Genomic DNA, 26,184 nt, shown 5'->3' on the forward strand with positions numbered 1-26,184 from the left:
AGGAGACGCTCAGTCCTGAAACAGAAAAAGAACCGAGACCCCGCAGTCCTAACCGGAGCCCGCAGCTTCTGCTCAATTGTATCAAGACTGAAGAGAAATGAAGTTAACATCACAGAAAAATGGATTTGAGATTGATGTTAACATCCTTGCTCATTTCCGCTACCATGAGGGTGTTCACTTCCCTAGCTCCTCGGAGCTACCTGGGAGACACTCTTCCAACCCAGGGTAAGCTTTCGTTAAAGGAGGTACAGGTATAAAAATGTAAACCCTTCTTACGCCTCCTCGCAGCAAAGGCGGGGTTCAGGGCAGTGCTTTTCTGCTACAATCAAAGGAAATGCAGATTGTCTTTGCCTCAAGAGAGCCAAGAATTTCCCTCCCAACACTTCTGTCGTCTCATAAATCTCTCCTAGATAAGCTTCCTGCTCTAATGACCCAGCAACTTGCTATGCTTTCACTGAGCCTTAGCTGCTGGCACTTGTCAGCAGAGGACTAGTTAGCTTATGTGTTGCTGTTCCTGGCTGACCCACGCTTTTTGAGCTTTTAATTCCAAATCAGCCAGGAATATCTGCGTACTGGATTATTTTCTGTCAGTTTACGCTGCTCGTGCATCTTTCACCTTTTAAGAATCAGGCCAACTGTGTGCTCTCTATCCTATTAGATGGCAAAAACTCAAACTAGAAGCCCTATTTCAACCTTTTCCTAGGAGCCCAGGTTGTAACTGCGGCAAGAGGGTGGGGTGGCTTGGCTAAGAACTAGTCTACTTTCCTTAGCTCTTGCCTTAAGGAAAATCTGGAAGTCTTTTACTGGTGATGGAGGTAGGGGAGGGCTGCCTTCAAGATCCAGTCTCTAACTTGGAACAGCTGTGGAGAGGCGGCATACCTGCCTGCAGGTGAGGCATGAAAGAGGAGAAAGGGTAGGAGGGGGTAGACAGGAAGTAGGTTCACACAATACAACACAAGCATTCACTTCAAGTTTTATTTTACCTCTTGCATGGTCTTTTACAGTTCGTTTTCTACAGGAACTGAGCTCTGATCTAAACAATCAATAAAAATGTCATTCCAACCTTAATATTCATAACCAGGAAATAGCATAGCACTTCATGATCCTAGAGTGATGAAAGCATGATGAAAGCAAACACCAGGGCATCTGTTTCAGTTAACACCTGTGACCAGACCAGTCAACATGATTACCAGAAGCCAAGACAAAACCAAAAGCAAACTTGCTAAAAAATCCTGATTCTGTGAGGTTAATCCTGAAATCCTCCTGATAAAATGCTAGAATTGTCCACTAGTGTTAAAGATGAGAAAACTGAGGAAAATTCAGCTGTCTTACTGTCCCTTCACCTCTAGCCCTCAAAAATGCAAACCTGGTTCCAGCTTTACAACATACCACATCTATCAGTTAAAGATTTCTAACCTAAATGCCTTCTTTCTTCTCACCTATTTAGTGCATACTCAAAGGCCTTGGTTGGAAGTCACTAGGTGCCACCAGGTACAATGCTTTAGGGCTCTCTCAAAGCCCATATTGGTGTTCTATGAAAAAAATTGTTTCAAGTTTGCTTCTCATTACCCCTCTCCCCTCACTCAGCTAAAAGTTAAACAGCTGATGCAAAACTGCAGAGAAGCAAGATAACAAAATACTGTTATGAGTCTATGGAGAAATCAGCCAGCCATGATGAAAAAATGAGTCCTGCAGAAATTATCTGCCAGCTTCATGCTCAGAACCCTTAAAAACACCAAATCTAAATTAAAATACATGAAGCTTTCACAATCTGGTTAAAGGAAAAAGGTTACCGTAAATAATTGGTTAAAGTGTGCTCATTCTTTTAGAAATTAGATACAAACATGCAAGAATCAGACTCTGATTTTATAAAATCAGTAGTAACAGGTCTCAAGATTAAAGAACTGACCGAAGGGCAAATGGAACCAATCAGTCCCTGAACCCTACTTGACAGATGTCAAATCCAACATTTCACATGCTGACCTAGTATTGAGGTTCGTTTCCACAAGTAACTGCACTTTGCAACAGATTAAGTCCTACAAAATTAGGCTCTCGTACCCCAAATGGTCATGGCCTAGGACTAGGTGGGAGGCACTTTAAAAATAATAGAACTTCAAAAAGAACAAAAACAACCCCAAACCCAAAGTCAAAAGTAACGAAAATCTACTTTTCACTGATTTACATTATTCAAAGTGCCATTCTGAACCAACACCCTTCCATTTTTAGAGGAAAAAAATTTACAGAAACAGTAAACACAAAGGATAGGTTACAGCTAGTTTATATACAAAGAAATTTACAAGTTTGTCAATTGTAGGCTTTTGCCACAAACAAATGCACATTTGTCCCTACAAAGTACAACATGCCTGAACCAACAGTCATTACAGGAGACAATTGGCCACGGCTTTACAAAAAGCGTAACTGCCCCAAATTGAAATTACTTATTCAGCTTAAACTAATGCCACAACCATCCCACTTGAAATCACTCCACCCTGACATCCCTGAAACCCACTTTCTCTCATCTCTGCCATGTCCTCAAAGACTGAGAGACATTTCACTCAATAAACCAAGGAGGATGACAGATGTTATTTTGATTACTCTCTGGTGAGAAATGCAACCACACTGGATGCAGAAAATAGTGCTGACTACATTTATTGAAGATTCTCTCCCTGTATAAACCCATGTAAAAGGTCTCAACACCTAACACAAGACTCAAAAAGGAAGCCCACATCTCTCAAACAGGATTTGCCGCCATACTATCTTCTTCCAACCAGTGAGTAGTCTAAAAGTGTGATGGGTGAGTTTTACATAGTCTTCTTTGTTTCTAATCCAATTGGCTGATTTGTTGCCACTCCAGAGACTGAACTGTATGAAGACCTCAACTACCACCCACAAGGTGCAGTTAAGAGACTTTTGGACAGTTCACAGTGCCAATGAATGTCACAGGCTTCGACCAAGTATAACCACATCCTTTGGAAATCCTTCCATTTTTGCAATTTCAAAACAGCCTAACTTGCTGTAAAATTCCAGAATTCTTTTATCATCTGGTCTCACTTCACAGAAAGCTCCCCGGGAGCCTAGAAATAAAACAAATATTCAAAACATAAATAAGTCACTTAATTAGTGTAATTATGGATATAAAACCATAATCTTTGATATATTTAACATAAATAGGGGCTTGTCTATACCAGTTTCTACATTTCACATAATTTACAAAATTAGTATTCAAAACATTCAGTAAGTGAAGTGGCTGAACACGGTGGGTCGTGCCTATAATCCTGGCACTCTAGGAGCTGAGGTGGGTGAATCACTTGAGGCCAGGAGTTCGAGACCAGCCTGGCCAACATGGCAAAGCATCGTCTCTACTAAAACTTAAAAAGTGAGCCGGGTGCGGTGGGCATGTGCCTGTAGTTCCAGCTACTTGGGAGGCTGAGGCCGGAAGATTGCTTGAACCTGGAAGGTGGAGGTAGCAGTGAGCCAAGATCACATGACTGCACTACAGCCTAGGCAACAGAGCAAGAATCTACCTCAAAAAACAAACAAACAAACAAAAAAACCAAAACAAACAAAAACAACAACAAAAAAACCACAAAATACAAAAACCTCCAAAAAATTCAATATGAGTCAAATTCTTCCCCAGAAGGAAATCTGTAAAGGAACAGGGTATAAGAAAACTCAATGCTCAAGTTCCTGGGTCTATAGAAAAAAAAAATTTAGGCCGGGCGCGGTGGCTCACGCCTGTAATCCCAGCACTTTGGGAGGCCGAGGCGGGTGGATCACGAGGTCAAGAGATCGAGACCATCCTGGTCAACACGGTGAAACCCCGTCTCTACTAAAAATACAAAAAATTAGCTGGGCATGGTGGTGCGTGCCTGTAATCCCAGCTACTCAGGAGGCTGAGGCAGGAGAATTGCCTGAACCCAGGAGGCGGAGGTTGCGGTGAGCCGAGATCGCGCCATTGCACTCCAGCCTGGGTAACAAGAGCGAAACTCCATCTCAAAAAAGAAAAAGAAAAAAAAATTTTAATAGGAGTTAATAATTCCTTTTATATTGAGGAATGCAAAGGATATCTGTTCAAAATATATAAAGTACCTTTCTTTTGTTATGCCAGCCAAAAGGAAAAAAAAAGTACCTTTCAGGGGTCCAGAGGACAGAACCTATTCGTGCCTATGTCACAAGGTATACATTCCTAAGACGTATCTCACCTATCTGCATTGATTCATTTCCAAGTACAACACAAAAATGAACCTTTCTTCAGATAAAGTTAGTTAAATTATTCCATAAAGGGGATGCCACTGACTCAAATGATATGAAAACACAACAATAAACTAGGTGCATTCTCATGTACCAACATTCTAATGAGGGGCTGACAAAGTACCCCTTTTTGTATGGCCCAAGAGCTAAAATTTGTTTTTTATATTTTTAAAGGGTTATTTTTAAAAAAAATGCAACAATTAAAAAAAAAAAAAAGAAAGAAAAAAAGAAAAATAAAAAAATATGCAAGAGACCACATGCAGCCAAACACTTACTTTACAGAAAAAGTTTTCATATCACGAAAGTAAAGTGAAGTATTTCTGAAGGTTCAGCTTAGATAACAAACAAAAATATATTCTCCTGCCTCAGCCTCCTGAGTAGCTGAGATTACAGGTGAATGCCACTACACCGGACTTTTTTTTTTTGAGATGGAGTCTTGCTGTGTTGCCTAGGCTGAAGTGCAGTGGCATGATTTTGGATCACTGCAACCTCTGCCTCTTAAGTTCAAGCGATTCTCCTGCCTCAGCCTCCCAATTAGCTGGGATTACAGGCACGAACCACCACGGCCAACTAATTTTTGTATTTCCCGTATAGACAAGGTTTCAGCATGTTGGTCAGGCTAGTCTCAAACTCCTGACCTTGTGATCCGCCTGCCTCAGCCTCCCAAAGTGCTGAGATTTACAGACGTGAGTCAATGCACCCAGCATTTTTTTTTTTTTAATTAAATAGAGACGGGGTCTCAGCTTTGTTGCCCAGGATGGTCTCAAACTCCTGGACTCAAGTAATCCTCCCAAAGTGCTAGGATTACAAGCATGAGCCACCAAGCCCAACCAGTATTTCTCAATTATTAATACACATGCAATTCTTCATCACTGATTAAGAAGCCAAATCATAAAAGGTGGGGAAAGGAGTATAAATTTACAATTCACTTCTTTCCTTTTATATCTTAGTTCTTTCCTTATCTTGCCCAACACCATCAATTCCACAAATATGTACTCACCATTAGCTTTCAGTGAAGACAAGAGGCAAGCCATCATGCTTTTGGCCACACTTGGGTCAGTTACTTTTTTGTGAATGTCCATCTTTATGAGAGAAGGGAAGTTGGCAAGGAAAGTTTCTGGCAATACTTCCTGTTCTTCATGGAAACTCAACATTATTTTCTGGAAAAAATGAGAATCTCTTGACTTGCACAATAGTTACCCATCATATATCTATACCCAACTACAGAACTTAGCAACACGAAATCAGTATTTAATAATTCTTCCAGGAAGTATCTAACTAGTATTTAATAATTCTTCCTGTCTAACTATCACACACGGGATTAATTATCTTGTAATTCTAGCTGAAGCATTTTCACTTTCTTAAGACAGGATCTCCTTCTGTTGCCCAGGCTGGAGAAAGAAAGGCACTCTTCTCGTGCATGTGCAGGTGTATGCTCCCTCTCTATACTGCCAAGGCTGGTCTTGAACTCCTGGGCTCAAGTGATCCTTCTGCTTCGGCCTCCTGAAGTGCTAAAATTACCCAGGTGTGTGCCACTGTGCCCAGCCAGCATTTTCACTTTGTAATTACAAAGTTTGGCTGCGCACAGTGGCTCACACCTGTAATCCCAGCACTTTGGGAGGCTGTGGCAGGCAAATCACAAGGTGAGGAGTTCAAGACCAGCCTGGCCAACATGGTGAAGCCCTGTCTCTACTAAAAATACAAAAAATCAGTTGGCCGTAGTGGCAGGCACCTGTAACCCTAGCTACTCAGAAAGCTGAGGCATGGTGGAGGCAGCTGTTGCAGTGAGTCGAGATCGTGCCTCTGCACTCCAGCCCGGGCAACTGTGCGACTTTGTCTCAAAAAAAGAAAAAAAAGTTTGTCTAACTAAATGCTGTGTGCTATTGAATTCTGGAACAGGAAAAGGACATTAGCAGAAAAACTGGTGAATAAAGTTTGGTGTTTGATTAATAGTAATGTACCAATGTTGGTTACTTAGACTTCACAAACACAGAAAATGGATGAGTAGTATACTGGAATTCCGTTTTAACTCTGCAACTTTTCTATAAATCTAAAATTATTTAAAATACATAAAATGTTTTAATGTATTCTTTACACAAAAATGTGAATGTACTACTACTCTATACTTAAAACAGTTAAGGTAAATTTTATGTTATGTATATTTTGCCACAATTTAAAAAAGGTTCTTGGCCGGGCGCGGTGGCTCAAGTCTGTAATCCCAGCACTTTGGGAGGCCGAGGCGGGTGGATCACGAGGTCAAGAGATCGAGACCATCCTGGTCAACATGGTGAAACCCCGTCTCTACTAAAAATACAAAAAATTAGCTGGGCATGGTGGCGCGTGCCTGTAATCCCAGCTACTCAGGAGGCTGAGGCAGGAGAATTGCCTGAACCCAGGAGGCGGAGGTTGCGGTGAGCCGAGATCGCGCCATTGCACTCCAGCCTGGGTCACAAGAGCGAAACTCCGTCTCAAAAAAAAAAAAAAAAAAAAAAAAAGGTTCTTATGCTGAAACGTGTCAGATGTGGAAGAGCAATAGGTCAGCAGCTCAATCACCAGCATAGTGTTAATGTAATCCCAAGTAAGCGAGGCAACACCAAACCAGCCTTTTGTTACATAGCCATATGACTAAGGGCAGAAGGTAAATAGAAACTATGAAAAAAATATGAATACTGTGGTGTGGTGGAGAGAGGTAGAGAATTTTAGAAAAGGAGAAGAGAAACAACATGAAAGAAAAATGTATTACAAGTAAGAGTCCAAATATCTTAAAAGTATTTACTCAGCACAGAAATTATCCTCAAGAAGGATCTAAAAAATGCATATACTGGCCAGGTACAGTGGCTCATGCTTGTAATCCTAGCACTAAAGGAGGCTGACAGGGCAGGTGGACTGCTTGAGCTCAGGAGTTTGAGACCAGCCTGCGCAACGTGGCAAAACCCCATCTCTACAAAAGAAAATAAAAAAATTAGCTGGGGTGTGGCTGGCTCACATCTGTAGTCCCAGCTACTTGTGGGGCTGATGCAAGAAGATCACTTGAGCCAGGGAGGTCAAGGCTGCAGTGAGCCATGTTTATGCATTATTGTTTATGCCATTGCATTCCTGGGTGACAAGGTGAGACACTGTCTCACAACAACATATACTGATGTATAAACCAAAATAATCATCTAATGTGTTGGCCAGCATGGGGCACAAAACTTTTTGAGAGATTTAAGTTGGGACAGGACAAACTTAGTAAGAAGTGCTATCACAAAGTTAAGACTCTCAAGAGAAGCTCACTCTTATTTTTAAATCACAATGTAAAACGCATTACTTAGAAGGCAAGTTATTAACCTTCTGACAAACAACCAAGTAGATTTAAATTACTTAAAACTGTCCTGAGTACTCAACAAAAAGACCATATCATCTTTTTTTTTTTTTAGATGGAGTTTCACTCTTTTCGTCCAGGCTGGAGTGCAATGGTGCAATTTCAGCTCGCTGCAACCTCCACCTCCTGGATTAAAGTGGATCTCCTGCCTCAGCCTCCCAAGTAGCTGGGATTACACGTGCCTGCCACCATGCCCAGCTAATTTTTTCTTGTACTTTTTAGTAGAGACAGAGTTTCACCACATTGGCCAGACTGGTTTCAAACTCATGATGTCAGGTGATCCACCTGCCTTGGCCTCCCAAAGTGCTGGGATTACAGGCATGAGCCACGGTGCCCAGCCAAGACCCTAACATCTTTAAGTCCGAAGCTTCGAAACAATGAGGAAAAAAACTGTTCTTTAGTTGTCTACATTGTTTTTTTACCTGAGGAAATATTATGACAGTACTCCCAAATAAAAAATCGTCTCAATATTGGGGGAACAGTGAAAAACGTCATGCTAAGAATAAGCCATAAGAATTCTTTCTGCAAGAATTTAGAAAGCACTGAGATGTTATAATGTATCTATGAACTTTTCCATTATTCTAAGTACCATATTAAAAAAAAAAAACAACAAAATAAGACCATTACCATAATATATTTCTAAACATCTGTGTATTACCTCAGCCTCAGAGAGTTCCTTGTCACCATTTGGCTTGGTATACTTCTCCTGCATGAAGGGGATCCAGGAAATTTTACATTTTTTAATAAAGGGGGTCACATCTACAGTGCCCAAGGCATAACCACATATGCCATCTTCATCTTCTAGGACAAAGCAGTAATCCAGGCTGAGGGAAAGCAGCCCTCCTACTAACCTGCTCAGAAGGAAAGAGACCACAGTAAATTTTTAAGTTGCTAATACAAAATTCAGATTTCAGTGATTCAAGACCCCTGTACTTGAACGAACTTACGGAAACTACATCTGGTGTAAGAGAAATCGGAAATGTACACATATTCAGATTTTACTAAAGCTAACGTAACATTTAAAATAAATAAATTTATTTCCAGTCATCACCTCCCCTCAACCTGATAAGCCTGGCTATGGAAAGTCTACTCCCAAATCCAAATACTCATCACATACTTGTCTCCAATAAGATCTGGCTGACTTTGAAAAGGTAAACCCACTCCATCGTCATACATTTCTCTGCAAATCTTGTACACGGACGCCTGAAAATACAATCTAGTTAGGCAACACATCAAGAAAAATGGTAGCAGAATCTAAAATATAACTCACAATTTAGTCTGGAGAAAGACTAACAAAATGGCCTATTGGAAATACCACCTCTTCTCGTAAAATAAAGATTTACTCATTGAGTCAGATTTGTAAAACCAGCAGAAAACAGCAAGGTTTTAGGAATACTAAGAATTGGCTTTTATAGGATGGTTTTTTTGTTTTCTGAGACGGAGTCTTGCTCTGTCACCAGCCTGGAGTGCAGTGGTGTGATCTCAACTCATTGCAACCTCTACCTCCTGGGTTCAAGGAATTCTCCTGCCTCAGCCTCCCAGGTAGCTGGGATTACAGGCGTGCGCCACCACACCCAGCTAATTTTTAAATTTTTAGTAGAGACGGAGTTTCACCATGTTGGTCAAGATGCTCTCGATCTCCTGACCTCGTGATCCGCGCGCCTTAGCCTCCCAAGTGCTGGGATTACAGGTGTGAGCCACCCCACCTGGCCTGCAGAGGATGATTTTTGATAAGAAACTGTGAATTCAAAGGGCAGCAAACCTTGAGGCATAGTCTCTTGACTTTCTATACATTAAAAATACCTCTAAAATGTTTAAACCTGTTACTGTCTTTACATTTTTGAAATGTGACTCACTCTGTCTCCCAGGCCGTAGTGCACTGGCTCAATCTCGGCTCACTGTAACCTCCACCTCCCAGGTTCAAGTGATTCTCCTGCTTCTGCCTCCCGAGTAGCTGGGATTACAGGCAGGCATCACCATGCCTGGCTAATTTTGCTAATTTTTTCATTTTTTTTTTTTTTTTGAGACAGTCTCACTTTGTCACCCAGACTGGAGTGCAATGGTGCTCAGCTCACTGCACCTCCGTTTCCAGGGTTGAAGCGATTCTCCTGCCTCAGCCTCCAGAGTAGCTGGGCTTACCTGGCTTTTTTTTTTTTTTTTTTTGGCGTTTTTAATAGAGGGCGCTCCTCCATGTTTGTCAGGCTGGTCTCTAACTCCTGACCTCAGATGATTTGCCTGCCTCGGCCTCCCGAAGTGCTGAGATTACAGAAGGGAGCCACCATACCTGGCCCTATTACTGTCTTTAAACAGTCTTTCTTTTTTACTTTAGCTAACTGTCAGCAGCCTGTAGATACTTCACAATTGAAAGTTACAGAACACTAATGTTTTAAAGAAAACTACTCAAGGACAACACATAATTTAGACACATTAACTATTCTGTAACTACAACTCTCAACACATTTCATCTAATTTTCTCAAGGAAGAAATTAAAGAACTTGGCACAAGATGTTAGAAGTCTCCTTAGATTCTTCCTTAAATTTCTCTAGATACACTGAATGTTTTAGTGAACTTTCTCCATCTAAAGTTTGTAGTTTTAAGACAGAAGGATTCTTTTCATTAGTGAGTTCAATGGGAAGTTGTAAGTGTGCACCATAACCATATATCAAGTTGGTAGGTAAAGAGACAATTACCTCATCTTTAGGAAAATATGGTCTGATAGTATAAACTTTGGAGGTAGGAGTCAGTGGAGGTGGCTGAAAAAAGAGATCATTTGCCCCATCAATTGGCAGCAAACGCTGTGGGAAGGAAAAAAAGGAGATGGATTAGTGTTGGGAAGGTATCCACTTCTTTAAATGAGTGTGCACTGCAGATTACCAACTTATATTAACTGGCTACTGCAGGCAGACCTAAAGAAGAGGGATGCACTATGCTTTACTAATATAAATACCTCTTTGCTGGGGGAGGGGAGTGCTTCTGAATAGAAATTACCAACTCTGAGTTACAGCTTTAGTAGCATATTAATGGAGATTTAAATTTACAGTAAAAACAAAAACAAAAACAAAAACAAACCTATTCCAATCATGACAAATCTATTTTTTTTTTTTTAAACCTATCTTAGATAGACCATCTCTCTACTATAAGATGGCAGAACAGAATGTCAGGAGGAGAGGTTTGGTCTGAAGAGGGTTATCTGTCCAGGAGAAGCTTTATCCCCAAAGCAATGCGCTTCAGTTTGCTGTGCGCAGCAGAGCACCTGTTGGGGGGAGAAAAGTAGAGCACCCAGAAAGTCCATGAACAACTTCAAACAGCAAAAAAAACTTCGTATTTTGTTCAAATTTTAATGGACATTCTTTCAAGCACATTATGTTTATAAAATAATTGGATAAATATCCAACAGCTCTTTCACCATTTATTTGCATAATTACCATCTTTTGCTCATGGAGTTTCCACTGGCAGACAAGCATGCGCGCATTGTGCATTGCGGGCGCAGATTAAAATGCTGTGCGACCTGCAAAGAAACAATGTGAAGTGTATACCTAGAGCCGCTGCGCTTCGCAGGCGCGGGGGGGATTGGCAGCATCTCCTTCAGAAATTACTGTGAAAGAGGAGGAAAATTTGATTTAAAAATCCAGCTATGTAACTAAATTGAATTTGGGACTAGAAAGCCTTCGGCAGACCAATCCTTCCAGCCATCTGATGCGCAACATAAGGTTTCTCATAAAACAAAGAAAATGTCAATTCAGTTGTGAATTCATATTGATACCTGGAACTCTCCTGCTAGACCACCTCTAAAGGCCCAGGGTTCTTGGTCTCCAATTAAGAATTGTGCTGAAGAATGACTACGACACCCTGTTGAGATCAGATCCAAGCGGAGAACGTTACGAGAAAGGGGATTTCCTGGGGTCTCAAATGTCCAACAAACTGACAAACACTTCGTGGAAATAGCTTTCTAACAATAATCAGGGTTTCAGGGCAAGGCTGTGATAATAATTATTATTTTAAAAAATAGTAATGACATTTCGATACTAATGTTCCTTCCTCCAACTAATGAATAATCAGCATTATAGTTCTACTGTGTAATTATCGGAAGGAAAGTAAGTCCCAAGTTTGTCTGGGTCAACTTTATATATTCCCTAGATATAGCTATACAAATCAGGCCAGGTGCTTGCTCTGTCATAAAATTACAGTGACTATAAAATGAATGACAGATAATTAGACACTTTATTATTACAGCCCATGAAGGAATTAAACCTGTCTGAAGTCACATTTTACATTTTGAGGAAGGGTGCAGGAAAGGGAAAAAGGGCAGGGAGGAGGATTAATCTTGTCAGAAAACTAAGGTCAGCAGAATAAAAGAAATTAAGTTGACAAAATGAAACACAATGAGAATAATTTTTTTGGACAAAAACAATCCAAAATCAGACTTGGCTAACAATAATACCAGTCTGACAGATTCTGAGAACTAAGGAGAGTCAATTGATGTTACTCTGTCCAGAGCTAAACATACTTTTCTTAAAAGTATGACAGTATCTGGTTCCTCTGACCAGCCATAATAATTTTTGCGATGCACTGACCATACACATGGAACATAGAAGTCAGTATCTAGGTCACCATTTAACCAACTTACTAGGCAATAAAGCTAGCTAACAATAAGAGATAATTAAAGGCAAATGTTTGGAGGCCAAATCAAAATCACTTGCCTAGTCTTCTGACAAGATAAAGCAGCGCAATATAGTTCTTTTCCATTGGAAGACAGCATTCTACCTCCTGTTCAAGTTAACAGTCTCATCAGTACAAGATATAGTGTGCTAGTCAGACAGTCCCAAAGCAAACCAATTTTCTGTTAACAATTCAGGCCCACTAAGAGATTGTATCTGGTTTGTCATGTTTTAAGGGTAGGGGTAACTTTTAAAAAACATAAAATGTAGTATTTGTAAAACATGAAACAGGGTCCAAATTTATAAGAGAACCTGTCCCATTCCATAACTCAGTGTAATTTACACTGCAGGAAAAAACTATACCTCTCAAACTTTAAGATCAGCCAATTTCCCCTACCCCCCACTTTGAGACTACAACATAACTAGCACTTCCAACTATTACAATAAAAAGCTGCATGTACGAAGAGCTGTGTAAATGAAAACATGGTTAATGCCTCAGTCGCTGCGCAAACGTGACTTCAGTTCATGTCTACCGCCCTTAAATCTACCTGAGCTACCTCACAGACAGAACCTTTCAATTTAAACTAATTAATCATGACGCGCTGTGAACATCTGCCGCTGTCCATCCAATAGTAGTAGACACTTGTGCTGAGGATTCTCCCATCTGTACACAATGGGGAAGAAGATAATAGAAGTCATTAGTAATCAAAAGTACTGCATAGCCACATTGTTTAAAGGACTGAATGCCAGCTGGACTGGAGAGACAAGGAAAAGGAAGGGTTCTAATCAGTTAACCCCTGAAATTACTACATAACCACTGTCGTGAGCTTTTGTAAAGCTATGTGGATGCCAAGATAATTATTTAAAACTTATAAAACGTTCTAAGATGGGGTGTCCAATGTTATAGCTTCCCTGGGCCACAATGGAAGAACTGTCTTGGGCCACACATAAAATACACTAATGATAGCTGATGAGCTTAAAAAGAAAACACACACACACACACACACACCTCACACTGTTTTAAGAAAGTTTACAAATATCTGTTGGGTGTAGGTTGCACAAGCCTGCTATAAGAGCTTGAGATTGTAAAAGAGCTATCTGTATAATTTTGGAAAGCTTCCACCAAAAATGCTTCGTGCAGAGATAAACCCTGAGAAGAGAAAGAAACAATACTGTGTATAATCAAGAATTCAACTTTTAATAATTCTTAGAGGTTGAATATCACGTTTTCTGTAATATAGTCTCAAGCTCAATAATCCAGATTTCAGGTTCAAAATTCCTAAGGGCCTTAGAAATTTAAGTTTAAATCCCTATAAGAATTAATTATAAGAACTTGAGCAGAAGCCTGGAAGGCAAATGCTGTCGTCCAACAACCAATACTAAGGTCTCCTGAGCCGAAGGGTAGATGTCACCCATGCACAAGAGCTACAGAGCCTTTTAACAAGAAGTCAAAATACTCTCTTCTACTTGTTATATACAGCAATCCAAAAGAAATTCTTTATTTTACAATTAATAATCAGAAGACTCTACTTTTATATAACTAATTAGCTGTATCACAGGGAAATTTGTTATTTTTTAATATTCAAGAGCCCAAAGGTATACACAGGCGGAAAGTAGAAAATCTCACTACTACTTCTTTTTACTCTAAGCTCACGGTGTTTCAGATATCTATTTCACAATCAAGACTATGAAACCCATCATAGTATTTGTGACTACTATGAAAACTATGACATGTCAGTCAGCCTTGCTGCCTGCTGTGTGCTGTTATGTTAAGTCCATTACATATTCCTTATAGATGGATTGAAAACCTGAAAATGAAATGGGGTCCCTAGAGAAACTTGGCCATGCTGGTGCTTTTTACCAAGTTTGACAATTTCAAAAAAAAAAAAAAAAAAAAAAAAAAAAAATTAGTGTTCAAAGGAGACATATAAAAGTCCATTTAATAAAGCAGAGATTTTTAGGGGACTATAATTTCTACCCCTGGTAAAACCAATACTTGGTAAAAGGATAAAGAAAAAGCCATGTGAAATAATACTGAATAGCACCAGAATAGCCTTCCACTAAGCTCGCATGCGCACAGGGCTGGGAGGATGGCTTCCTCTTGCCAGGCCCCTTAGATCATTTCAGCAATTGTTCTGTTAAACACAGCATTAACCTTACCAAGACACAACAAGCAGCAGTAAGCTTAGAGTCATATTTCATAGTGTCTCATCTCCAAATCAGGTAAAAGTGGTATACAGGGCTCCATCCAGAAAGCATTCAGTCAGAGCAAGTTAAAGTCAGTACTTTCTAACATATTTTTAAGATACTTAGGCTGAATTAGCCCAAGGGAGAAAAATTAATGTGCTTGATGTATTTACTAAGACTTGCATCTCAAGTCTTCAGTAATCCCTACCTTTGAAAGAAACCTAGGCAAAGAATGTTAAAAGACTTGTAAAAGTGCCAATTCCCTAAATGTTTTTCTCCCTGTGGGATAATTTTTTTTTAAGGGACAATATATTTGAGGAGAAGAGATTATTCCTGGTGCACCTACCTAACCACTGTACAAAAGACTTCACCATAGACATTATACTCTTGATATCCCAAACATAGGAGTACATGTCATAGAGGATTGTCCTGTTGGCACAATTGGAGAGCCGAGTGAACATTCCCATCACTAGTCCACACATCTCTTCAAACTTAGCCGCTCGTGACCGCCATTCTTCAATCTATGAACATCAATAAAGAGACTCAAAAAGTTGCAAATTTAACAAAATAATCTGAGACACAGTTATTCATTAAGCTGTTTAAGTTATCAAGTACTGGCAATTTGTCCTAACCATTAAAGTATCACCTTGTGTCTGCCCAAACTGACAAATATTCCTAAAATAATCAACACTGACTTTTCCTTATTCTTAACTAGAGGGCCAAACTATCATACTGAAGGTACCATATTTAGCAGAGTCTACATCCACTTTAAAGAACATATTCTTGGCCAGGCATGGTGGCTCACACCTGTATCCTAGCACTTTGGGAGGCTAAGGCAGGTGGATTGCCTGAGCTCAAGAGTTCAAGACCAGCCTAACCAAGATGGTGACACCCCATCTCTACTAAAAATACAAAAATTAGCTAGGCATGGTGGCAGGCACCAGTAATCACAGCTACTCAGGAGCTTGAACCCAGGAGATGGAGCTCACAGTGACCTGAGATTGTACCACTGTACTCCAGCCTGGGTGACAGGAGGGTAATTGTCTCAAAAAAACCAACAACAACAAAAAATACTTTTTTAAAAAAATTTTATTTATTTGTCATTTTTGGAGACAAACGTCTCTCTCTGTTGCTCAGGATGGAGTGCAATGGTGCAATCTCAGCTCACAGCAAACTCCGCCTCCTGGGTTCAAGCGATTCTCCTGCCTCAGCCTCCAGAGTAGCTGGGATTACAGGTGCCTGCCACTACGCCCAGCTATTTTTCGTATTTTTAGCAGAGATGGGGTTTCGTCATGTTGGCCAGGCTGGTCTTGAACCACAGACCTCAGGTGATCCACCTGCCTTGGCCTCCTAAAGTGCTGAGATTACAGGCGTGAGCCACCACAACACCAAGGCAGGCAGATCACCTGAGGTTGGAGTTTGAGACCAACCTGACTAACATGGAGAAATCTCATCTCTATTAAATAAATAACATATTCTAAAACATGGCCAATTTTCTATCAGTTACAGTATACTCATTTAAGAACCTTCTCCACATCACCAGTATGGGGAACCACCCAGGCTTCAGCAGCAAGGTAAATTAAACATACTCACTTTTTCAGAGTCTTTTCCTTTGCAATTGACACTAACAACACTACTATTTGCTCGAAGCCATTGAAATTCCCGTAACATCTGTGCTCCTTTGGGTCCATGCTCATAAGGAAGGTAGAACAGATCAGCAAGTAACTGCAAATCCTCCAGGGTCACTGGTTCCGCAGTGTACAAAGGCTTTTCATTTGGACCTGGCACAAACTGCTCCTTGTTTGTCTGTTCATCAGTTTGCATAGGAGCAATGTCGCTGATACAATCTTCCTGCATGGACATCTCTGGGGATTTTGATTCAGCTATGCTCTCTTTATCAGTGTCCATTGGTTTCAATTCCTCTGCCATTTTTGCTTCGACAATTTCATTCAGTATTTGATTGTCATTCTTGTGGTCCGTTTCTTCTTGTTTTTCCACCACCATGTCCATGGGCTCTTCATCAGACTGTTTCTTTTCTTCTTCCTTGGTCAAAGTTGTGGGCTCACCACTCAAGGCTGCTCCCTGGCTCATAATGGGCTCCTGGTAAACTGTTGTTACTACAGTTGTGGCATTTAAAGAGGGTGCTGCAACTAAAGGAGTCCCATCAACTACACTTGCTTTAGCTCCACTGTGTGCAACCTGCCTACCTACAAAAAGAAACATATAAATAAATAAAATGGTCGCAGAGATAATCAGAATTAGAGACAGAACACATTAGATTCAGAAAGATGCGTTCTTATCATATTTGTTAAGTGGAACCTCGATTTTAGATCCAAATTAATTTGAGCTCTAAGAAAAATGAAATTTCTCTACATCACTAGGGATGCAGGAACGGAAGGGGGCTGGGAGGTAATAAACATGCCAACATCTATTATTACATTCTCTTTTAAAAATTTGTATTCAAAAACACTTAAATTACTTCAAAAAAGATGGGAGTCTCATTCTGTTGCCCAGGCTGGAGTGCAGTGGCACAATCTCAGCTCACTGCAACCTCCGCCTCCTGGGTTCAGACGATTCTTCTGCCTCAGCCTCCCGAGTAGCTGGAACTACAGGCACGCACCACCACGCCCAGCTAATTTTTTTGTATTTTTAATAGAGACAAGGTTTCACCATCTTGGTCAGGCTGGTCTTGAACTCCTGACCTTGTGATCTGCCTGTCTCAGCCTCCCAAACTGCTGGGATTACAGGCGTGAGCCACCTTGCCCAGCCAAAAAATATGTTTTTAAGAGAAATCAGCATTCCATCAAGATAAAAGCTATTTAAGACCGAAAGTAAGATTTAAAAAACCTTATTTTCTAGATTCCCCCAATTTCATTTAATTTCACTTTGCTTAATGGACCTAAGATAAGGCACATGGTAGTGTTCTTTTAGAGATGGAGTCTCACTGTGTCACCCAGGCTGGCGTGCAAGTGGCGCAATCTCGGCTCACTGCAACCTCCGTCTCCCGGGTTCAAGCAATTCTCCTGCCTCAGCCTCCCAAGTAGCTGGGCCTATAGCTAACCCCCTTAATAAACAATGGTCAAACTCACTGCTGTACTGATGAGGCACACCAAACTCTTGCAACCATTCTGTTAAAGCTAGCTTTAGAGCCATCTGTGGACTATACAGTACATCAGTTTCAATATCTTCATCACTGCCTTCATTTTCTAATTTTATCTGGATGGATACAGTGCTATCTTCACTGTCAGCTGCAAAAAAAAAATAAATAGTTTTGATTATAAAAGCCTTCTGAGAAACAAGAATAAATACAACTGTCACAGTTATAACCACAGAAGCAAAGAACTAGAATCAGAACAAATCTTAAACACAAAAATGCAAATAAGATCCTTCACCAAACCATTTCATCTAAGATAGTAATCTAAATGCAATGCTAAATGGAGAATCCCAATTAAAATAAGAAATATAAATTTTAGTATCAGTGGAAGAGTCAATCTTAAACGTCCACTGAGTACTGATTATTGGGAAGTCAAGGTCAAAAGTACCATGCCTTTCGTATAAAGAAAACATTGCATAGCCTTCAGGAGCTTGTAACTTCATTATTAATAAAGGCAGTGAGGCGAAAAGAAGAGATCATCGACAGAGACCCACAAATTAGTGCACATAAGGCGACAAAGCTCTGAGCCAGGATCATGGTAGAGAAAAAAGTCTGAATTCTTGGCTCTGTACTTAAAAACTCTCTACTCTTAGCTTTCCTTATTATTTTCTGCATATGTCCCCGGTTTGGATAGTGTCTGCTACCCCTTAATGTGTTCTATGCTCTGCCTTAAAACATGTAGGAATTAAGTGCCATGTGCACTGACAGCACTGAAATTATATTCCTCATTTTTGTTTTTTATTGGGGACCGGAGGATGACAATGACTGAGCCAAAAGGGAGACATTAATTCAATAAGCAATTCAAAGCAGGGATATAGAACTGAGAAACAGCCGGGCGCGGTGGCTCAAGCCTGTAATCCCAGCACTTTGGGAGGCCGAGGCGGGTGGATCACGAGGTCAAGAGATCGAGACCATCCTGGTCAACATGGTGAAACCCCGTCTCTACTAAAACTACAAAAAATTAGCTGGGCATGGTGGCGCGTGCCTGTAGTCCCAGCTACTCAGGAGGCTGAGGCAGGAGAATTGCCTGAACCCAGGAGGCGGAGGTTGCGGTGAGCTGAGATCGCGCCATTGCACTCCAGCCTGGGTAACAAGAGCGAAACTCCGTCTAAAAAAAAAATAAAATAAAATAAAAAAAAAAGAACTGAGAAACAGACCACAACTATTAATATTACTACATAGCACCATCATGACACTTTAGTAGCCGAAAATGGGCCCAAATTCAGGTAATTTCAAAATTTCAATGTTTAGGCCAGGTGCAGTGGCTCACACCTGTAATCCTAGCACTTGGGGAGACCAAGACAGGGAGATCACAAGGTCAAGAGTTGGAGACCAGTGAGACCAACACAGTGAAACCCCATCTCTACTAAAAATACAAAAATAAGCCGGGTGTGGTGGCGTGCGCCTGTAATCCCAGCTACTGAGGGAGGAGGCTGAGGCGGGAGAATCACTTGAACCTGGGGGATGCAATGAGCCAAGAATGTGCCACTGTACTCTAGCCTGGGCAACAGAGCAAAACTTCATCTCAAAAAAAATAAAATTTTTTTCAGTGTTCAGTGTTTTTTCACCTCCAGCCCACAAGCCTTTAAGCTCAGCAAACTCTCCTCATACTTTGATCCAGCTTAAAAATCTGTGAAACCTCTTGGCGAAAATAATCACTCTCTCTTCTATGTTCACACAGCACTTTCTTTGTAAATAACTGTTACAATACTTATCACACTATAGTACAATTGCCTATAGGCCTTATCCAACACTAGGATGTTTCTCAAAAGTAGGAACTACTTTATTCTTTGCCACCTCAGTGTCCATGAACATGCATCTGCCACATAAGATTATTTAAATGTAAATAAATCAACAATTAGCAAGCATCTTAGTTAGAACTCTATTTGAGATTTTTCACAAATTAAAAATTAGTAAGCCAATGTCTAACTAAAATAAGACTATGTTTCATTGGGCCAGGTGGGATGGCTCAAGCCTGTAATCCCAAGCACTTTGGGAGGCCAACGCGGGTGGATCACCTGAGGTCAGAAGTTTGAGTCCAGTCTGGCCAACATGGTGAAATCCTGTCTCTACTAAAAACAAAACAAAAAATAGCTGGGCATGGTGGCACATGCCTGTAGTATCAGCTACTTGAGAGGCTGAGGCTGGAGAATCACTTGAACCTGGAGGCGGAGGCTGCAGTGAGCTGAGATTGTGCCACCACACTCCAGCCCGGGCAACAGAGCAAGACTTTGTCTCAAAAAAACAAAAGTACCATAAATGATAAACGTAAGCTGAATCTAAATGATCTAAGTGACTCTGATTAAGATTATCCCATCATCTAAAATACTCTTTTCAATAAAATTGCCTGAAAATACATTTTATCAGAATGATTCTAGCAATAACGGAAACACTTAAAGACTTATCTCCTCTGGTACTCAGACTTCAAAAACTGAATCACATTTTATTTATTTATTTTTATTTGAGATAGGCTCTTGCTCTGTTGTCCAGGCTACAGTGCTGTTCCTGGGATTACAAGTGAGCCACCAGGCTGCTTCCAGCTACTTGGAAGGCTGGGGCAGGAGACTCACTTGAACCCGGGAAGGAGAGGCTGCAGTAAGCTGAGATTGTCCCACTGCACTCCAGCCTGGACAACAGAGCAAGACTCCGTCTCAAAAAAAAAAAAAAAAAAAAAAAAAAAAAAAAAAAAAAAGCCAACGGTTTAAGTGACTTGTCCAAAGACACTCAACATTTATTCTATCATATACATATTCATCAACAGAATGAAACAATATACCCCAATAAAACCACTTAGTTCTGTTTCCTTCTTAGAAAAACAAAACAAAACAAAAATTGTTTTACATAAATCTGCTTAAGTTGTGATAACAAAGGATGCATTGCTTTTTCACTGGCTTCAATTAACTCCAGCTCTCCTCCCAAGGTAAAGGATCAAGTATAGGCTACTTACTCATCACTACATCTTTTCTCACTCCATTCATGTTTGATTTGTACCAAGTGGCAAGGGTGTGGATAGCAACGTAGTTGGCTTCAAATTCGCAATTTGGATTAGTCAGGACTCCTTTTAACCGTGGGATAAGTTCTGTGGATCTTCCTTTGTACGGGCCCAGAAACAGTCTCTTCTGATCATAATCATTAGCATGAATGTTATCCCAGATTACTGGAGCTCTTTTAATAATCTTAGAAACCTCTTCAATGGACTCTACTGGAATTTCTTTAGAAACAACTTTGGGACCTAGAAATAATGACAACCGTTTGTTAAATCAAACGGTTTATGATTCTGGCAGGGCACAGTGCCTCACACCTGTAATCCCAGTACTTTGGAGGGCCGAGGTGGGTAGATCACCTGAGATCAGGAGTTCGAGACCAGCCTGACCAACAGAGAAACCCTGTCTCTACTAAAAATATAAAATTAGCCAGGGGTGGTGGCACATGCCTGTAATCCCAGCCACTCAGAAGGCTGAGGCAGGAGAATTGCCTGAACCCAGGAGGCGGAGGTTGCGGTGAGCCGAGATCATGCCATTGCACTCCAGCCTGGGTAACATGAGTGAAACTCCGTCTCAAAAAAAAAAAAAAAAAAGTGTCTGGGCACAGTGGCTCACGCCTGTAACCCCAGCACTTTGGGAGGATGAGCTGGGCGGATCACCTGAGGTCAGGATTCAAGACAAGCCTGGTCAACTTGGTGAAACCCCATCTCTACTACTAAAAATAGATAAACTACCCAGGCAAGGTAGCAGGCACCTGTAACCTCAGTTACCTGGGAGGCTGAGGCAGAAGAATCACTTGAACCTCGGAGGCAGAGGTTGCAGTGAGTTGAAATCACGCCACTGCACTCCAGCCTGGGAGACAAGAGCTACCCCCGCCAAAAAAGTATTCAATGAACAAGAACAAGCAGTTTCTGCAGGTTCTAGCCAATTCAAGTTTGACTGTATAAATCTTTTAAATTTTTGTTTTTAATTGCATTTTAGGTTTTGGGGTACATGTGAAGAACATATAAGACTGTTGCACAGGTACACACATGGCGGTGTGGTTTGCTGCCTTCCTCCCCATCACCTGTATCTGGCATTTCTCCCCATGTTATCTCTCCCCAACTTCCCACCCCTTGCCATCCCTCCCCTAGTTCCCTGCAACAGACTCCAGTGTGTGATACTCCCCTCCCTGTGTCCATGTGTTATTGTTCAACACCCGCCTATGCCTATGAGTGAGAACATGCAGTGTTTGATTTTCTGTTCTTATGTCAGTTCGCTGAGAATGATGGTTTCCAGGTTCATCCATGTCCCTACAAAGGACACAAACTCATTGTTTTTTATGGCTGCATAGTATTCTATGGTGTATATGTGACTGCATAAATCTTAAAAGACTTACCTGTCCAAAGCACTTCAATTCCAGGTAGAAGCTTTTCACCCACAGTTCTTAAATATGGAGACTGAGACACATTTGGATAACAGAAAGTGCCACAATATTCTAAATATAGGGGGAAAAAGTAAGCAAAGAAGTCAGAAATAAAATGCTCATGGGTTTCTGTTTTTCAGATGGAGTCTCCCCCTCTATCGCCCAGGCTAGAGTACAGTGGCGCAATCTTGGCTCATTGCAACTTCCATCTCCTGGGTTCAACCAATTCTCCTGCCTCAGCCTCCCAACTAGCTGGGACTACAGGCATACGCAACCATGCCCAGCTAATTTCTTTTGTATTTTTTAGTAGAGAGAGGTATCACCGTGTTGTCCAGACTATCTCAAACTCCTGAGCTCAGGCAATCCAGCCACCTCAGCCTTCCAAGGCTCATGGGTTTTTGATTTAAGGGGAAAAAATGTCTGCCCATTCTAAATTCTTTTCATCCAATTGATAATAGGCCTCCTAACAAGGAACAAAATTCAAGAGGGCAGTTCATTTAAGAAATACATAAAATCTGGTATTTTTCCTCCAACAGCAGTACAAATCAATTCTGATTTACAGTTACTAGATTGCTACTGTAATGACAGTAGAAAAACAAGTTTACTAAAGAAGTAAAAATTGTAGCATTTTCTACAGAATTCTGAATTGCCTACTTTTCTCAGTTACAATCAAAGGCCAAATAGAATGAACTAATAGATCCTAATAGAACTAATACAAGAATATGCCAATGGCAGCTGGCTCACACCTGTAACTCCAACACTTTGGGAGGCCAAAGTGAGATCACTTGAGCCCTGGAGCTCGAGACTAGCCTCAGCAATATGGTGAAACCTCATCTTCACCAAAAATACAAAAATTAGCCAGTCTTATAATCCAGTCTCTAAATAAAAATTTAAAAGTAAAGTTAAAATTATTTTTAATCATCTGTCAACTTGATTATAAATTAAAAAAAAATTTTTTTTTTGAGACGGGGCTTCGCTCTTGTTACCCAGGCTGGAGTGCAATGGCGCCATCTCGGCTCACCACAACCTCCGCCTCCTGGGTTCAGGCAATTCTCCTGCCTCAACCTCCTGAGTAGCTGGGATTACAGGCACGCGCCACCATGCCCGGCTAATGTTTTGTATTTTTAGTAGAGACGGGGTTTCACCATGTTGACCAGGATGGTCTCGATCTCTTGACCTCGTGATCCACCCGCCTCGGCCTCCCAAAGTGCTGGGATTACAGGCGTGAACCACTGTGCCCGGCCGAAAAAAAATCTTTTTAAAAAGGAATATAGCAATGGCTATTAGTACTCAACTGCATAATTTGCAGCTAATTAATTCCCAGTATAATCTTAAAACTTTTGGGTACTCACGCAGTACTCAACTAAAATAAGGTTCTTAGCTCACAATACACACAAAGTAGGTTAAATAATTTAGTCTAAAATTTCTTCGTAAACAAAGTCTGGGGAAAACTTCTTATAAGTTGAATTTTGAGACACAATTACAAGAGACTAAAATATTTTCAATGAAAGAAACCAGAGGGGCAAAAAGAAAGGAAAAGGGGAAAACCTGTTAAGCTTTCTATGCTGACTACTTGAATTAAGAGCCCAGATGGAAGTGGGAGGAGTACAAAAAGGGACAGATATGCATGGGTAGCAAAAGGGGACAAGTAGGAGGAAATGAGAAGTGACTAAGGTAAAATCAATGTAACTTGGTTATTCTCCAGTTTTCATTTCAATACTATCCATCTTTTTTTTTTTTTTGGACAGAGTCTCGCTCTGTTGCCAGGATGGAGTGCAGTTGCACCATCTTGGCTCACTGCAACCGCCACCTCCCGAGTTCAAGGGATTCTCCTGCCTCAGCCTCCAGAGCAGCTGGGACTACAGGTGTGCACCACCACGCCCAGCTAATTTTCATATTTTTTAGTAGAGATGGGGTTTCATCATGGATGGACTACCCTTCTTTTAATACTGACAATGTATGTTCATCACATTACTTCCAGTACTAAAAAATATATAAAAATCTTTTGTCTAGTCAGTTGTCATTTATCAGTTCCTAAAATTTCTCCAACTTAGGATCTTGAAAAATGTCTTCTAGAAAAAGGATTCCTACTTTTATACACCAAGGAAGGAGGAAAATGGAGAGAGAATGGGGCCCATGATCAAGCTTTATAAGTTATACATTCCAAAAAGACTAGTTAAATATAAAGCCATTATATACAATACCTGTGGGACAGAAGAGGAAAGTTTCTGGCTCTCCTAGGTACTGATAGATTTCATTTGTGATGGAGACCTGGGCATGAGCAAAAGAACTGAATACCTCTTTGTCTGCTGCACACATATTATGATCAATATCATCAAAAAGCAAAGCAAATGACCTGCACCCAAACTGAGAAACCTAAAGGAAAAAAAAGAATCAAGAGTAAAAAAAATGAAGAGTTCCAAACATTAAAGTATAGATTTAATAGGTATACTTAAAATCCAGTATTTTCCATAGTAGAATGTTAGAAGCCAGATCTACTGTTTTCACATTTTCAATTTTAAAAATTCTAAGTTAAACAGAGTTTTGGGACCCATTTCTCATTTGGGTTTGAATGCACTACTGGCTGAGTATTTCTTATCTGAAATGCTTGGGACCAGCAATATTTTGGATTTTGTTTTTTGGATTTTGAAATATCCATATTATATTCAGCATCCCTAATCTGAAAATCCAAAATTGTGAAATGCTAATGAGCATTTCCTTTGAATTTTATGAAGCTCAGAAAGTTTCATATTTTGGAGCATTTCAGATTTCTGAATTAGGGATACTCAACTTATATGACAATACGATTCAACAAAGCTTTTGCAAAGTGGCCTGGCCTCCTACCCCATGGGCTGCTGATTGTAGAAGACCTGACAAAGTCTGAAAAATACAGAAACATGAATAAGTAACCTCAAGACAGGAAAAAGCCAGGTTGTGTCATAGTTCCAAAAGGCACACTGATCCCTTTGCAGATAAACCTAACCAGATATGAATAGAAAGAACAGTAGAATCTTGTAAAATAGGAAAATAAATTCATTCATGAAAATTTCAACTGCCTTATATTTTTTACCAGACATTTTAATGCCACCCACATAAATATTTGCCTAAAGAAACAAGACATGTATATAGAAAACCCAGCAAATTTAAAAAACAGGAAAATGGAAACCCCCTACATTTGACCAAAGGAAGTGTGCAGCTTTTCCATTAAGCAGACTTTATACTCAATTAGGTTCACCTAATCCGTTTTTCTTCTCACCTTGGGAAACTAGCCATCTCCAGACATCTTTGTCCATATAACTGAAGAAACTGATGTCTAACAGGTAAAACCCTGTTTCTGTAATCTCTGTTGTAAATTCAAGACAAGCAGCCTAGATATGCAATTTCTCAAAATGTAATTCTTGACCATCAATGACCTAGATTCCTGGTCCCCACCCTATCAACTTGGGAAATGAAGTCTAGTTGTGAGCATTCTTTTAAGCTTCACTTCTAATCATTCTTTTAAGCCAGTTCTTATGCAAACTGAAATGTGAGAAAAACTAACACCTCCAGTAAAGCTCTTTTTATTTAATTTGGAAAATATTCCTCTATCAGAAGCATTCAAGGCCAGGCGTGGTGGTGCGTGCCTGCAATCCCAGCACTCTGGGAGGCCAAGGCAGGCAGATCATGTAAGGTCAGGAGTTGGAGACCAGCCTGGCCAACATGGCAAAACCCTGTCTCTACTCAAAGTATAAAAACTAGCCAGTCATGGTGGTGTGCCTGTAACAGCTACTCAGGAGGCTTAGGCACGAGAATTGCTTGAACATGGGAGGCAGAGGTTGCAGTGAGCCAAGATCAAGCCACTGGGTTAACAGGGCGAGACTGACACACACACACACACACACCCACACCCACACCCACACCCACACCCACACCATTAGAAGTAAAAAAATTCAGCTGGGCGCGGTGGCTCACGCCCGTAATCCCAGCGTTTTGGGAGGATGGAGCAGGTGGATCACGAGGTCAAAGAGATCGAGACCATCCTGGTCAACATGGTGAAACCCTGTCTCTACTAAAAATACAGAAAATTAGCTGGGCATGGTGGCGCATGCCTGTAATCCCAGCTACTCAGGAGGCTGAGGCAGGAGAATTGCCTGAACCTGGGAGGTGGAGGTTGCAGTGAGCCAAGATCACGCCATTGCACTCCA

At 40.7% G+C, this 26,184-nt stretch overlaps 1 protein-coding gene across 1 annotated transcript in view; it reads right to left on the minus strand.

The window, feature by feature from the left end:
* Positions 1 to 958: 958 nt before the first annotated feature.
* Positions 959 to 26,184, minus strand: part of OGA (O-GlcNAcase) — a 34,343-nt gene continuing 9,117 nt past the window's right edge. Inside the window, exons 5-16 of the mRNA XM_032281384.1 lie at positions 24,205 to 24,376; positions 21,974 to 22,072; positions 20,559 to 20,843; positions 17,547 to 17,705; positions 16,051 to 16,664; positions 14,804 to 14,978; positions 11,376 to 11,461; positions 10,303 to 10,407; positions 8,730 to 8,815; positions 8,271 to 8,463; positions 5,252 to 5,411; positions 959 to 3,074 (exon numbers count right to left, since the gene is read on the minus strand). Of these exons, the coding sequence (XP_032137275.1) occupies positions 2,938 to 3,074; positions 5,252 to 5,411; positions 8,271 to 8,463; positions 8,730 to 8,815; positions 10,303 to 10,407; positions 11,376 to 11,461; positions 14,804 to 14,978; positions 16,051 to 16,664; positions 17,547 to 17,705; positions 20,559 to 20,843; positions 21,974 to 22,072; positions 24,205 to 24,376 (2,271 nt within the window). The 3' untranslated portion in view covers positions 959 to 2,937. The remainder of the gene's footprint in view (positions 3,075 to 5,251; positions 5,412 to 8,270; positions 8,464 to 8,729; positions 8,816 to 10,302; positions 10,408 to 11,375; positions 11,462 to 14,803; positions 14,979 to 16,050; positions 16,665 to 17,546; positions 17,706 to 20,558; positions 20,844 to 21,973; positions 22,073 to 24,204; positions 24,377 to 26,184) is intronic.

The sequence above is a fragment of the Sapajus apella genome, unplaced genomic scaffold (genome assembly GCF_009761245.1).
Source record: "Sapajus apella isolate SASKATOON/1434 unplaced genomic scaffold, GSC_monkey_1.0 scaffold13, whole genome shotgun sequence".
Lineage (NCBI taxonomy): Eukaryota > Metazoa > Chordata > Mammalia > Primates > Cebidae > Sapajus > Sapajus apella.